This window comes from Chanodichthys erythropterus, chromosome 4 (assembly GCF_024489055.1).
Source record: "Chanodichthys erythropterus isolate Z2021 chromosome 4, ASM2448905v1, whole genome shotgun sequence".
In the NCBI taxonomy this organism is placed as follows: domain Eukaryota; kingdom Metazoa; phylum Chordata; class Actinopteri; order Cypriniformes; family Xenocyprididae; genus Chanodichthys; species Chanodichthys erythropterus.
The window spans coordinates 17,295,971-17,310,927 of NC_090224.1; the positions used below are offsets into that span (position 1 = coordinate 17,295,971).

General features: G+C 34.7%; 2 protein-coding genes across 12 annotated transcripts in view; both read right to left on the bottom strand.

The window, feature by feature from the left end:
* Positions 1 to 205: 205 nt before the first annotated feature.
* Positions 206 to 5,905, bottom strand: laptm4a (lysosomal protein transmembrane 4 alpha). Its single transcript, XM_067383210.1, has 7 exons — positions 5,679 to 5,905; positions 4,645 to 4,765; positions 4,387 to 4,463; positions 3,565 to 3,687; positions 3,376 to 3,471; positions 3,174 to 3,272; positions 206 to 1,314 (listed from the first exon to the last, which is right to left on the bottom strand). The coding sequence occupies exons 1-7, from the start codon at positions 5,802 to 5,804 to the stop codon at positions 1,240 to 1,242; spliced, it is 717 nt and encodes a 238-aa protein (XP_067239311.1). The 5' UTR covers positions 5,805 to 5,905; the 3' UTR covers positions 206 to 1,239.
* Positions 5,906 to 6,897: 992 nt separating this feature from the next.
* Positions 6,898 to 14,957, bottom strand: part of mark3b (MAP/microtubule affinity-regulating kinase 3b) — an 83,654-nt gene continuing 75,594 nt past the window's right edge. For 3 of the 11 annotated variants that reach the window (XM_067384343.1, XM_067384338.1, XM_067384337.1), the window contains 2 exons: positions 11,540 to 11,584; positions 6,898 to 8,791 (listed from right to left, as the gene is read on the bottom strand). In XM_067384343.1, coding sequence (XP_067240444.1) covers positions 8,446 to 8,791; positions 11,540 to 11,584 — 391 coding nt within the window. In that variant the 3' untranslated portion in view covers positions 6,898 to 8,445. The other 8 variants (XM_067384348.1, XM_067384345.1, XM_067384341.1 and 5 more) reach the window with 4 other exon arrangements.

Below are 14,957 nucleotides of genomic sequence, written 5' to 3' on the forward strand. Positions count from 1 at the left end.
AGTTGATAAGATTTTTTTCTTTAAGAAAATTCATCATTTACTCTACCTGATATATATATACAAAATAATTGATATCAAATCGAAATCGAATCAAGAAATTTGTGTCAATACCCAGCCCTACTGAATAATACTAATGAACTAAATGTTCATTGTGGCAAAAAAAAAAAGGTCTGATGGCAGATTCAATGTTTTAAAATGTTTATTGAAGTAATTAGATTACAGAACATATACAAGAAAAGAAACAGACCACAAAATAAAATAACATGCATCCATTGATTTATACAGCTCTAGCAGTTTCCTTTTTTAACTCTATATCATTGTCAATCATGTGAGGAAAGTTTCCTCTTGTGTGTTATCCAGAATTTCCCAGCAGTTACAATGACAACAGATCACTGTGACAGCTGCTAACATGATGGTGCACAATGGTTCAATGGATGGAAAACACACACACACACACACGCGCACACACACTAATTATTTAAAGATAAAAAGTGCTTTGAGCTCTTTGCTTTTGAAAGGATGAAAGTCCTACGTCCACTAATAAAGTACACAATGGAAAAAAATATATATTTTAACCATCACACTGGATTGTCTAAACATATTTTTAATCTAGCAAAACAGATTTATTAGCCAAGGGTGGTGATTTTTAATGCAAGTGCCCCGTCAAGTTGTAGGGCAATGTTGATTTTCACAATACATCCTCTAGTAAGACATCAGGAACAAAATATAGCATTGAAAAGCATGGAAAAATAAACATCTCATGATGGCAGGTAAAGTGAAAGCTTTCATTGGTAAAAACACCACACGGCAGATTATCTGCTCCATCTCAGATCATTTCATTAGTAATTGACTATGAATTAACTATATAATTCATTCGTAAGCACAATTTATTGCAGAGCCCGAGTCATGATGTCCACAAAAGAGAATGGCATTTCATATCTCAGATACAACACTAAGTAATTAAAAATAATCCTGCCACAACCGATCTCTTCCCCAACACCGTACCGCTTCAACTGTTTTCTTATAGTTTTACAAAAATAGATCTGCAGTGACGAGCTGTTACGAGAGTCATGCCAAAGAAATAGTCATGGGTAAGTCTATGCGAATATGTAAGCTGCTGATGTGATGAGTGGATGCTGGGAGTCTAAATGCCCTCCATGTGTTGGAATGGAAGGCAGGATCGAAAGGCAAAGATGGGTGTCTGCACTGGCTTTTACTGACGAAACCAGTCGGGGGAATTCAAGCTGGCATGTAAGGAGGAGGTGGCTCCTTCGCTGGCATAGTCATGGCCATTTCATAGGTGGGAAGGATATACTATGATAAAAAGAAGACACCATTAAAATAAAGCCAGTCATTTACCTGAACAAAATCATACAGCAGAGTCCTTTGGTAACAACAAACAAAAAAAAACATACAGCTGCCAGTCTGTTAAGAAGTCTAGAAAAAAAAAAAAAAAAAAAAAAAAAAAATTCCTCAAAAGCTCTTTCAGAGGCAAAGAGTGCCATCTACTGTCACAGTGTGTAACGGTGTATTTTAAGGGGCTACATTGTTACTAATGAGAGGATATTAGGATGCTCTCCTTTTCAGAATAAAAGCCCAGCAAAAGAGAAATCACTACAGAGCAATATTATTATTAACTTTTAACTAAATTAACTAAATTGTTTTTGGTCATTTAAATAATATAAATAAAAGATGAAAAACATAAATGAAAATTAAAAATGTTGCCTTGACAGATAAGTGAAATAAAATAAAGTACTAAAATTACTAAACTTTAAACTGAAATAAAAATAAATTAAAGCTATATAGAAATTAAAAACTAAAACTAATAATAATGACAAAAGCACATAACAAAATTAGCTACATTTGAATTAAAATGAGAACTAAAAATATATTTAAAAAAGCTAATTCAAAATATTAATAAATGCAGTTTATATACTATATAAATTTATATAGCAGATAAATAATACTAAAACACAGATAATAAAGTTTTACATTCCAAAAATAATATTCTAATAGACAAAAACAGCTATAATGTTGTTAATAAAATGGCAAAATTGACAGAATTATTAAAAGTGGAATTTGTTGTGAAGAGGTTTTGATTGCAAAAAGTGGGCATTATATGCTTACAACAGAGCAAGGTGTTGAAAAACAAGAAAAAGATGTTTCAGAGTCAATGACAACCATGTTTTTCTTCAGAATAATGTAAAGAAATGTACACAATTAGACCATTATTGTATATACTAAACAACATATTAAAGTAAATAGAGGAAAGTTTGATCTCCATGTTTTTAGGTGCATATCAAAGTCAACAACAACACTGCACTATCCAAAGCACTACATCTTTAACAGTTTTTATACAGACTTACATGTTTAAATTTAATTTGAGTGTGTATATTATATATATATATATATGCACCAAATAAGAGTAAAAAAGAGTGAATGAAACAATTTTCAGTAACAATTTTTTGAATTCTAACAATGCAATGCTGTGACAACATGAACCTGAATTAATGTGAACTATGCTCTGTACAGTTGATGGTTTCAGCCTTTCCAATGTAAATATTCAAGCGCTAGAACACGCGAAAGGGAATTTGTTAATCACGCGCCGTATGGGAAGTTTAACATCCGAAGCATGCAACCTGAAACTTTTTGCACTTTGCACTTGATGCCTTTCTGCGCAAATTCACTCAAAAATTAAATTAAATTTTATATATATATATATTAAAAAAAAAACATCTCGGCAAGTGTCCTAATAAACATAGTTGGTTACGTCTTAAATAAATGCAAACACAAAATGCATGATCTGTGTGCGCATTTGGTTTTAAAGTGACAGCATCCTAATAATCCTGCTACTGTCTGCATTTTTTATGTTAACCAAACAAAGGACAATCTAAAATTTTGGTGTAACCACTTCCTGTTTTTGTGTCATGGCTGGTAAAAAATATTTTTGGCTGGTAAATTTTCTTAAGTCACCGGCCATTGGCAGGTGTGGCAAAAAATGTGTTAATTAAGTTAACTTTACATTGTTTTGTATGTGTTATAATTTATATTGTGCTGCTTTAATATGTGAATTACCCCTTTGAGGGATCAATAAAGTGCATCTAATCTACTATCATCTGCTAAACTCAAAGTAGCCTAGGTTCAGACTGAGAACCGTGTTAAGATGGACATACCTGAGGTGGGGTCTCAAAAGCAGGATAAACGGCAATCTCTGGAGTGTTCCTGTTGTTTATGTACTTATAGCAGTTCCACACACAGTTGATCAAATAGGCCTGGAAAAACAAAACACATTAGTAGTCTCTGTAATCTGGATCTTACAAATAAAATATGTACAGATTCAGTGTTGGAAACATCAGGTGAGGAACATATATCTACCTTGAGGATGATGAGAAAGGCAAAGAAGATCAGCACAAACAGCAGGAGACAGCTGGAGTCCATAGAGAGCAGGTTGTCTTTGTAGGGGAAGTCCGGCTAAAAGAGAAAGAGATTTTAGGTTAAACATTTTTAAATTAGCTTCTAGTGTCAGAGGCTCGCGAGAGACAGGGCAGTAGAGGGCAGACTGACCAGCTGGTCCAGGTAGTCCTTGATTCTGGGCAGGTACGTGAGGGAGCTGATGGCCACCAGGCAGCTCAGTGCAAAGTCAAACAGCTGGTAGCAAAAGAACGGGATGAGCCAGCCATCACGATTCTGTGAGAGAGGAGAAAATAACAGTCATGTCATAAGGTGGGCTTTTTTCCCTCTTACATTTTTAGACTGTTTCTCACCATTTTAATGCTGATGCAAACCTGTAAAACTCCAGGGAATAATGAATCATCCAGTTTTGAGCAAATAAAAGGAGCTGTGCTGAATAACTAAGTTCTGAGAATGCCTAATATGGAAAGGGACCTATTAGCAGATCTGACAAGGCCGTGACTCTACTGGAACAGCATTTCACAACCTATAATGTCTAAAATTTGCAGTCAGAGGATACTCGGGGTCTAAAACACAGTTATAAAGCTCAACGTTCACTCGAAGTAACAAGCTCGGGTATGGCAAATGTGCATTGACAGCAGTAAACTCAAGATTTCACAGCAGGAACTACTATACAAACAAACGTACACAGATCCAACCTGTTTTTTAAAGATGGCATCAAGCAAGACTGTGAAGTACAGATGAACACAATGGTGAAATGCATTATTCTCACAATACATTAACCCATCAAACTTACTCTGCATTGACAGTGATAATGGAGGAAATTCAGTGTATTGCCTTTAAAATTCAGAGAATTTAACTCCCTAGTATATGTGCATCATGACATCTCTTTTAACAGAGCCAAAGAATATATTTTATTCTGTTCAACATTAAATATTAAACAAATAGCCAGGCATACTAATCATATAAACTTACAGTAATGGCTCCATACACCATCATGGCACTAATGGTGAGCATCAGGAGAGAGATGGCAAAGCCCACGCAGGCGTTCTCTACAGGGGTAAAATGTTGACATGTTGTATATAAATAGAAGAAATATAAAAAAATATACAAAATACAAATAATTAGATTTTATATTAAATACTTAAATATGAATATGTGGCACAAATATACAGCATTACACAACACTGTATTTGTATTACGGCATGTAATGACTTAAATTTCATAACATACCTGACATCCTGTCTGAGGCAAAGTAATGCTCGATAACCTCATACTGCAGGTCAACAGTTGGGACGTTCTCAGGGTGAGTTACTGCCACAGTCAACAGAATACCCATCAACAGGTTCACCACCTTTGGACAGAGATTATATTAGCAAAGAAAGTACAAATGACAGAAAGACATAACACTGAAATCAAAAATGACAGTGAGTCTAATATGACAGAAAGTCAGATGATTCACTGTCATGTTACTTCCTGTATATTTGGTATTTGTTATTCAACAAGAAAAATAGGTCAAGGTCTTGAAACATATGCCTTGCACTTTTTACTAATAATATATGTATAACCCAGACTTTAACACAATGACTTACAACGACATTTACCACTGACAGTGTCAGAGCGATTTTTCTTTTTCATCAACAGTGCCATTTTTATCCAAAAGTATTCATAAACTTGCCAAGCAACACTTCATTATCGTTTATTAGTTGAGTTTTGTTTGTTTACAATCTAGTTGACACCCAACATACAATATAGAGCTATTTGAAACAAAAAATAAATAACATACCCACTTATATATAATAGCTATATAATTATAAATGATTTACTTTAAACACATTTCGTGTAAATTATCAACGCACTGAATTTCAAACCAATGACAGCTGAGTAAATGCAACCTCAGGCCTCAGCTAGCGGTTAGCTTGTTAGCCATTTACAAATATAATATAAAATAGCACTTAAATATTATCTCCACATCACATTTTCTTACTTCAATAGACAGGTAAGATCCTTATGATTTGTTTAATAACAACTCAATACGTCTAATTCCGTTTACATGTCTTGTTTGTTGATAGTTCCAATTCAAAACATTGAGTTAGCCTAGCAGTCGTAAACATCGAGCTAACACGGCTCTGCCAGCTAAAAACATCCACACAGACGCGCTTTAAAACAAAGACACGCCTCTAAAAGACGGGGAGAAGACTACTGATATATTTCAATTGTGTTAAAATCTACAAGACGACGTTTAATGAATGTTTTACGCCCCGTACCATGTACCAGGTACCCAGGATGATGGTTCCAGTCCGCACGTGACAGCAGCCGCAGCAGCGCGCGCTGTAAAGTCGCTCTCGAGACGGTTTGAAACGCATGTCGTTCTCGGTGCTTTGAAAAAACATCGAGAAAAAGAGACGAGATGAGTCTCCTCTGTCAAAAACAGCAGCTACAACAACAGCGCTCGATCCTTCTGGCAAAACTCCCCCTGATGGGTGAGAAACAATGGGGGCGTGGTCACAGCTCAACCATAGCGATGCTCGATTCGGGAGCGAATCGTTCTTTTGAGTAGAATCTTTTTAACACATCGGTTGAATAGGTTCTCAAGAGAGGGTTGAAGTGGCCAGACTGAGCAATTAATTCAGCATTCGGACTGAACGAATCGTTTATGAATCGAACCGAACGGTGTTTCTCGAGTTAACAACTCATTGAACCGAGAACCGACTCTTTCGAGTCATAGTGAACACTTCCGCCTTCCGACAGTTTTATTAATAACACACATGACATAGTAGTGATTTTAATATATAACATAAAACGTAATAATAATTATAATAATAAAAACGCTTGTTTGAAACAGGTTCTTTGAAATGAACTGTTCATTTGAACCGATTCGCGAAAATGAATCAGGCGTAGAAAATGGGGCGTGGCTAGTCGGATCATGCATGGAAATGTCAGTTTAATCACACATGACTGCGTTATAATTACTACTGCAGTGGTGGGTCGCACAGGGGGGTGATGATGTACATGAGCTCACTCAACTGTAGACAGATGCATGGATGTTCAGGGCTCTGCTTTTCTGGGAAAAGCGTTTATGAGTTTGAAGAGCTGTTATATAATAGATAAGATGCTGGAAATTATATAAGGAATCAGGTGATATATGAGGCAGCCTTGATATGCCTGACAGACTAACATAATCTTCTAAAATACCAATTCATATTTTTTTTTGCCTTAGACTGTTTACCTATTTCTTTGTTTAAAAATATATTTTGGAGAATATAACTAATAATAACAAAGTTTGGACACATTTGACTGCATTTTAAATGACTTTTTTGACATATAAATTGTGCCTACTGCCTACACATGAATATTTTTACAAAAGATCCAGCTTTGAAACAAGATGTCGATTTTAATGAATTTATTGCAGCATTCATTTGAATCCATGAGCTCATTTTTACAGTAGTCAAGTTGCAATTTAGAGCTATGGGATTCTTGCAGATTCTCTGTAAATGACAACCTTGCTGACCTGTGGTTGAGGTAATTATCCTCTATTTTCCAGAAATAGACTTGCTTGAGATCTTAAACAAAGACCCAGATCCAGACCAAGACTTTATGCTTGGAAACTGAGTAATACGATCCAGATCAAGGCCACAACATCATGACTTAAACTTTTTAAATCACAGGACATTTCAGTTCCAATAAAACCTCCTAAATATGACTGCATTTAAAGGGCAATAGAGGACAAAGTATGCAATGACCGTCATGGTTGTGGGGTTTATCATGTAGAGGTAGTCTTTGGTTATGTATTTATGTAGTCACTGAGCCGTTAAAAGAAATGAAATGTTCCACCTGTGATTTCATTGATCTGAATTGAGCTTTGTAAAACCAGTCCAACAAAAGCCACTCTGCAAATCACTGATTTTCAGTTGTTTTAATGGAGACACTGATTAACCTTATTCTGTGATGAGTTACATTAATTTCCATAGTTTCCGACTCACAGCCAGTCTTAGAAAAGAAAAAAAAAAGTTTATCAATATGCTGTTGCTGCAAAACTAAGGTACATTATTTACATTCCAAAAAAGAGAAACATCGAAACAAAATAATAATAATAATAATAACAACAGTGCCGATGGTTCTTGGGGATGGGAGTGAGTGAATACTGAAGCCTAGAAATGGCAAGTTGAAGTTGTGAACTGGACCGTGTCCCAGAATGATTCAGCACGTCTGACTCTATGGTGCACCCTGGGGGCCGGAGCCAAAGCAAAGACATTACAACAACAACTGAGAGCGTTTCGTCAGCGCCTCAGATGTTTTAAAAAAACACTTTGTAAGGAAACAAACTAAATACTTTAAAGGATCAGGAAGGAAAACATTCCCGATCTCGTTCTTGACGTTCCATTGCAGTAGCCCGTCGATCCTGGCCATCTTCAGCCATGTGTAGCACTAGAAAACAACAGGTGGGAATATCCTGTGGGTTTGAGGAGGAAAAAATGGGTGGAAAAGCGGAGGAATGGATGGATAGCACATGTGGTGCTTTTGAGGGAAAATGTGCAAATAAGTTTCTTATCTAAATCTACATTGGCCATTTGTTTTGGCAATCAAGAAGGATATTGGGAGGAGGGCTGGAAAGATAAAGAGAAATACTGGAGTGATTAACCATCCCTCTTCTGTCTGTCTGGTTCAAATACATGTTTTCAGTCACTGCTGTTAATCTTTTGGCCCCACGGGGCACCTACTGCAGTAGTGCATAAACAAACCAAAACAAAAGAAAAGAAATAAAACTGTCAACTTTTGTTTCCTACAGTTTGAAATAATAATACACAAGAACAATAACAACAATAATAATATTAATAATGCTTCAAAGATGCAGGAAATTATTGCCTAAGGCATGATTCTATACAATATCTTCAGTACATACTTTGTAAGTGTTTGAGGAAAACAATCCTTGTATCTGCTACTTGTTCAAAAAGAATGTACAGCTTGATTACTCTAGTTTTGTGCCTTAGTCCTTTTTGCTGCCTTTTCACATTTTCGACTTTTTTTTTTCCCTTACAGCTTTAGTTCGTTGGCAATTTTTGAGGCGATGTTTTTGAAAGCGATGGACGTTCCTGATATCCGCTTGAAGCGGACGCCGTTTAGCGAGAGGCGGGGCAGTTTGCACACCTCCATCTCCCATTGGACCAAGCTCTCGGCGTGGCCGTCGCCGTGGACGCATAGAAGCAGGAAGCGCTCGCGCTGCTCGTAATCGCAGTTGTTGGCGTCCAGGACTTTGCGGATCTCGCGCATCATCTCTGTGGGCTCCATGGAGGAGGTGGTCTTCATGCTCCAGGTGAAGCGTAGCGAGCGGGGTTTGGCGTCTTTATGTTCTTCTTTCTGCTCCCCAGACACATTTCGACTGCAGGAGAGAAGAGAGAACAATCAGAGAAATATGCATTCGGGTGGTTTGTGAATATATGAAGACATGACAACATTAAAGGGTTAGTTCACCCAAAAATGAAAAATTCTGTCATTAATTACTCACCCTCATGTCCTTCCAAACCCGTAAGACCTTCTTTCATCATCGGAACACAAATTAAGATATTTTTGATGAAATCTGAAAGTTTTCTGTCCCTCCATAGACAGCAATTTAATTACTACTTTCAAGGCCCGGAAAGATACTAAAGACATTGTTAAAATAGTCAATACTGAGCCGGCGATCTGACGTCGAACCTGGAAGCGCTGCACTGTGTTTACAATGTAAACAGTGTAAGAGAATGACAGGGAAGAGATGAAATTGTTAAAGTTGTTATTTTTGTTTTGTTTTTGCACACAAAAAAGTATTCTCGTTGCTTTGTGAAAGGAAGTTTGAACCACTGCAGTCACGTTGACTATTTTAACGATGTCTTTAGTACCTTTCTGGACCTTGAAAGTGGTAATTAAATATCTGTCGATGGAGAAGGCAGAGACCTCTCAGATTTCATCAAAAATATCTTAATTTGTGTTCCGAAGATAAACGAAGGTCTTACAGGTGTGGAGCGACATGGTGAGTAATAAATGACTGAATTTTTCATTTTTGGGTGAACTAACCCTTTAAGGCCAGAGACGTATGCAAGTAGACAAACGCACATGTGAATGCTTGGCTAATGCATTGAACCCTTTGCAGGGAATTTTTAGTTTTCACTAGTTTTGTTGTATTTTGATTGTTAATTTTAGTTTAATTTTAATTATTTATAGTTTTAATTTTGTTTGTTCATTTGGAAAATGTTCAAGTTAATGTAATTTAAATGAACATTTACAGTTTTATTTAGTTTTCAAATCACCTACACTAGTATATTTTTTTAAAGAAATGAATATGTTTTCAGCAAGGATATATTAAAAAGTGCTTAAAAGTGACAGTAAAGACATTTATAATGTTTAAAAAGATTCCTCTTCAAGTAAAGGCTGTTTTTGAACATTGGATGGCAAAAAAAATCAGTATATTGGAATGATTTCTGAAGGATCACGCAGTGTTGGGGTTAACGCATTACAACAAGTAACGCAAGTTACGTAATCAGATTACTTTTTTCAATTAAAGAGTAAAGCTTTACTTTTAAAGTAGTTAAAGTAGTAGTTACTTTTTCAAATAATTAACCTGCAATGATTACATATGTTAAATAATACAAATATACTTTATGTATTTAATCTCACTTTATCAACCGATGTCTTGCTGCTGACCTTTGATGACCCAATTGTTCTCCTGCATCATATTCTTTCAGAATCCAAAATGGCAGCACAGCTGAAAGGTTTGTTTAAGCTGCGCCCTCTACTGTACTTTTGTGTCTTAAAGTGCCTTTACATTTGACAAAATTATTTTTGTTATTGGAAACCAGTCTAGGTGAGAAAAAGTAATACAAAAGCGACACATTACTTTCCATAAAAAGTAACTTTTCCTTTTAAAAGTAACTTTCCCCAACACTGGGATCATGTGACACTGAAGACTGGAGTAACGATGCTGAAAATACAGCTTTGCCATCACAGGAATAAATTATATTTTAAAATATAATACATTAGAAAACAATTATTTTAAATTGTAATAATATTTCACTATATTACTGTATTTTTGATCAAATAAATGCAGCCTTGGTGAGCATAAGAGACTTCATACCGACCCCCAAATTTTTAATAATAGTGTATTTTTATTTATTTATTTATTTTATTTTTAGTTTTTTTGTTAATAGAAAAAATATTGCTAATTTTTGTGCATTCTTGCATTACTGTGGCAATAACAATCTGACAGTTTATGCGAATTCCTCCCTTTTTTTAAAAAAAAAAAAGAATTCCAATCAGAATGTACTTGCATTTTATTACCAAATGTATTCGGCCTCTTTTTGAAACAATTGCATTAAAGCCGAGATTGCATAGCTAGAAGTGTTCGCATACGCTTCATACGTTCACATACACGTTTGCATTCACATACGCTTCAGGCCTTCACATTGAAGATACTGGTGTGTGTACATGAACATAACAAAAACAAGTTCTTCAAATTTTCACTGTTTTCAGTTACAACACATCATGCACTGAACCAACAGAGTGCATTTGACATGCAGTGAACACAAAAATAACCATGCAGAGATACAGAAGCAGTGCAGTGAGCAACTCAAGGGTGCAAAAATAAGAATATAAAGTAAAAATATGCATTTAAATGGTCACAAACTCAGATCCACAAAATCCACTATAGGATGCTATATAGTGTTAGTATATAGTGAGGGCGGTTGCCCCCATCTCTAAATATGAGCAACATTGCTATGACCTTAGCAAACGCCACTAATAATCCAGTTGTACTTCCTTATTCTTGCCACAAGGGGGCAGAGCAATTGAACTAGCTGCCAATGCAACCAAATGCTTATTGACTTTGTGACATCAGAATATATTGATATTCACAGAATAGATTTTGAGTTTATTGGTCCTTTTGAGACTCACATAAGCTTCATTGGTTAAACTCACTGCACTCGATCTTAGGGAATTATGTCAGATGCTAGTGTTTGTGGAGAATTAATGAACATAATGGGGTTAAGTCTGTGGAATAATGTCAGGCCTTAACTGGACTAAATCTCCAGAACGCAAGCCAAAAAATGGGAAATGAAGGTGTAAATTCAGAACTGTAAAACCAGATGTCCCGTCTCACCTTGAGTCCTCATACCTCCCATTTCTATCGCATTCTGCCGGCACTCTTTAAAGACCAGGATGAAAAAGAGAAAAATAGTTTAGAGGCAAGAAAATCTGAGACTCACTGATAAAGGAAAGAAAGATAAGAAAACAGTAGCGTTTCAGACATCCTGGAAGAAAAGAAAGATAGAAAACCAAAGACAATAAGGAGAAAACGCCACCAACAGATACAATTTCCTGTGTAAGTGGAGAGGAATATTGGACATGCACTTAAAGTTGACCTTCGTGGAGGGATAGAGGGTATTACAGATACCCTTCCTGTACCCTATGATTCAACTTCGTGTTCTAAATAGTTTCCATGCAGTGGACACAACTGAACTCATTTTGTCTGGAAAGAAAGATGTAAAAGGAAGGCGTTTCTCACAATTCATTTAAAAAATGCACAATTGCTTAAAAGAGAAAATGTGGGGCAGAGTGGGGTAAGTTGTGCCACTTTTTACTCAAGCTCTCTTCAAGGCAGGGAGAAATGAGATCGCAGTGAAATTAATATAGCTAATTATTAATATTTAATATTCATTATTTTTTAGCATATTAATGAATATTTCAGGATATCTGCTATCAACTGAAATGAGAATAAAGCTGAAAGCTGCTGCTGGCACAACTTACCCCAACCACATGACACTTTACTTTTTAGGAAAGTTTCTTTTTAATTAATAATTCACAATTCACTGACATGTACACAACCGTTAAAAAATGTAGGGTCAGTATTTTTTTTTTTTTTTTTTAAAGAAATAAATGCTTTAATTCAGCAAGGATGCATTAAATTGATCAAAATTGAAAGTAAAAACATTTATAATATTACAAAAGATTTTTTTTTTTTTTTTCAAATTAATGCACCTAATGAGTATATTAGAATGATATCTGTAGGATCATGTGACACTGAAGACTGGAGTAATGATGCTGAAAATTCAGCTTTGCATCACAAGAATATATTAAAATAGAACATTTATTTTAAATTGTAATAATATTTTACAATATTACAGTTTTTACTGTATATTTAAAAACATACAGCCTTGGTGAGTATAAAATACTTCTTTTAAAAAAATTTAAAAATCTTACCAACCTCAAATAGTAGTGTATGATATATCGGTTTAGATATGGACAAATTTGTTTTTAACATGCACAAATTATTTTAGCATAAAAAAACGTATTTTCTTATATGCATCTGTATACGATGGGCTGTTTATAATGTATGGTCATATGTACAGTTCGCTAGATTACCCACTGACACATCCGAACCCTCTCTCTTTTTATAACATTAATGCTACATAATACAAAACACATTTAATACAGATAAATTCAGTTATAAGAAGACATTTATAATCCATTCTACAGAGCAGAACATGAAAAAGAGATTAGGAGAGGTCATGCAGCGGCGTGGGCAGTGTGCAGCAATCAGAGGAGAGGACGGTGGCCGAGAAGTGCTCTTATGGGGCAACAATTAGAGGCAAACTGTGAAACGGATCAACATCCACTGTGACAGCATCCTTGCAGCATCAAGCCACTTCTGAAAGGAATATTACGGGTTAAATACAAATTTAGATCCCTTGATAGCATCTGTGGCAAAAAAGAAAAAGAAAAAAACCTTGCTTGTAGATGCTGTAATTACACACTATAATCCCTGCATATTTTAAATATAAAAAATGTGCAGAGAATACATATTTCACATATTTTAAATAATTTAAATATTTATAAAATTAAATATTGTTTTAATAAAATATAAATAATATATAAATATGCAGTGATTTTAAATAATTTTAGTCACTGTTTTACCAGCACTGAATACATTTTTTTAATAATTTTTTTTTTAACAAAACTGAGGAATAAGTACAATTTATGTTGTGTTAACTGACAATGGGCCACAGATGCTGTCAATAGAATTTAACTTGTATATATCCTGATTTTTTTTTTTTTAAAGGCACACCTTATTTATAACTAACTTTAATGAACATGCAGCAGATAAAATAATCCAAGTTCTCTTATTTATAAATAACAGGAGCTTACAAAGTCTTTATTTGCAGTCATTTTCTAACCAATGTCTGGATTACACAAATCGGAAGTTCTCCATTGAGAAGCAAACTGTCATAACAGCACTGGCGGGAATAAAAGCGCTGGGATTGCGAGACCACCTAGAGGAACAATTCATCTGGGTAGGTCAAAAAGGAAGAGCTGGAAAATCAGAATCAGAAAATCCTGCTACTTCTAGAGGTGGATTCTGGAGCATAAGGGCTGAAACAAGGAAAGGGTGGTTGTCACAACAGCAAATATTGGTACCTTAACTCCAGAAATCTTGTAAAGAACACCTCTCAATCGCCACATCTGTCAGCTGCTAAATTAAGAGCCCAGCAGGGTGGCCTGAATTACACAACCAAGAGCAAGTCTGTTACCCTGTCGTAGGACATGTATTAATGTTTTCATTTCCTTATCTTCAGAAAAGATTAATATTTAAAGGTGAATCTCTGAAGGATATAACACAGTACACATTCATGATGACCTATATAAATCTCTGACGAAACCTGTCAAGAACATCCCCACCGTATTTCACATCAAAGTTCACAACAAAAGTAAGGAATAATAAATAATATTTTTGCATAAAAGAAAATGGAGCCTATTTTAGGACCATAATGATTTTTTGCACAATATTTTCATGTTTTCCTGCTAAATACTCATAACTATAATAGAGGAAAAATTCATTCTCATTACTGTAAAGCAAAAAGTGATTTAATTTATATTATTTATAGTGTTATATGATTAAACTATAAATTTAAGCAGATTTAAAGAAAAATATCTAAAATCAATATTATAATATATTACAATTGAAATATATATAAAAATATTTTTAATATATATAAAAATAATAAGAATAATGGAAATTACACAAACAAAAAAGAGATGCATCACTGTTATAAGACTCCAGATGCATTATAGTAATGAGTATTTTGGGGGAAAATGTGCTAAAAAAAAAAAAAAAATTATATATATATATATATATATATATATATATATATATATATATATATATGGTAATCAAATTTGACACATTCTCAGAGTTATTGTGTCAGAACAAATTTATCTTAATTGTGTCAGATAACATGGTCGGGTCAAAGTGTCTGAATAATTTTTGGTCCCAAATTTTTATCAATTTTACTGGTAGTCCACTGTATGAAGAATGTTTGGGTATAATATGTGACAGTTTACTTTGCTATCCTCACTTACATAAATGAACTATAGTGTCCTGCACCCACAAGTAAAAATATATAAAAAATGATCAGAAATGTCTGAATAATTTTTGGTTTGACTGTATATGGTCCAAAAAAGGCAATAATACAATTTCTCTTAATTTTAAGGTTAAATGTGACCCTGGCTTGTTTTCATGA

What these genes read in the sequence shown, in the direction of transcription:
- laptm4a (XM_067383210.1), bottom strand. Translation starts at nt 5,804, where the DNA reads ATGTTTTTTCAAAGCACCGAGAACGACATGCGTTTCAAACCGTCTCGA. An exon ending in TCCTGGGTACCTGGTACATG is followed by an intron (nt 4,766 to 5,678) that starts GTACGGGGCGTA and finishes CTCTGTCCAAAG; the next exon opens with GTGGTGAACCTGTTGATGGG. An exon ending in CCTTTCTCATCATCCTCAAG is followed by an intron (nt 3,273 to 3,375) that starts GTAGATATATGT and finishes TTGTTTTTCCAG; the next exon opens with GCCTATTTGATCAACTGTGT.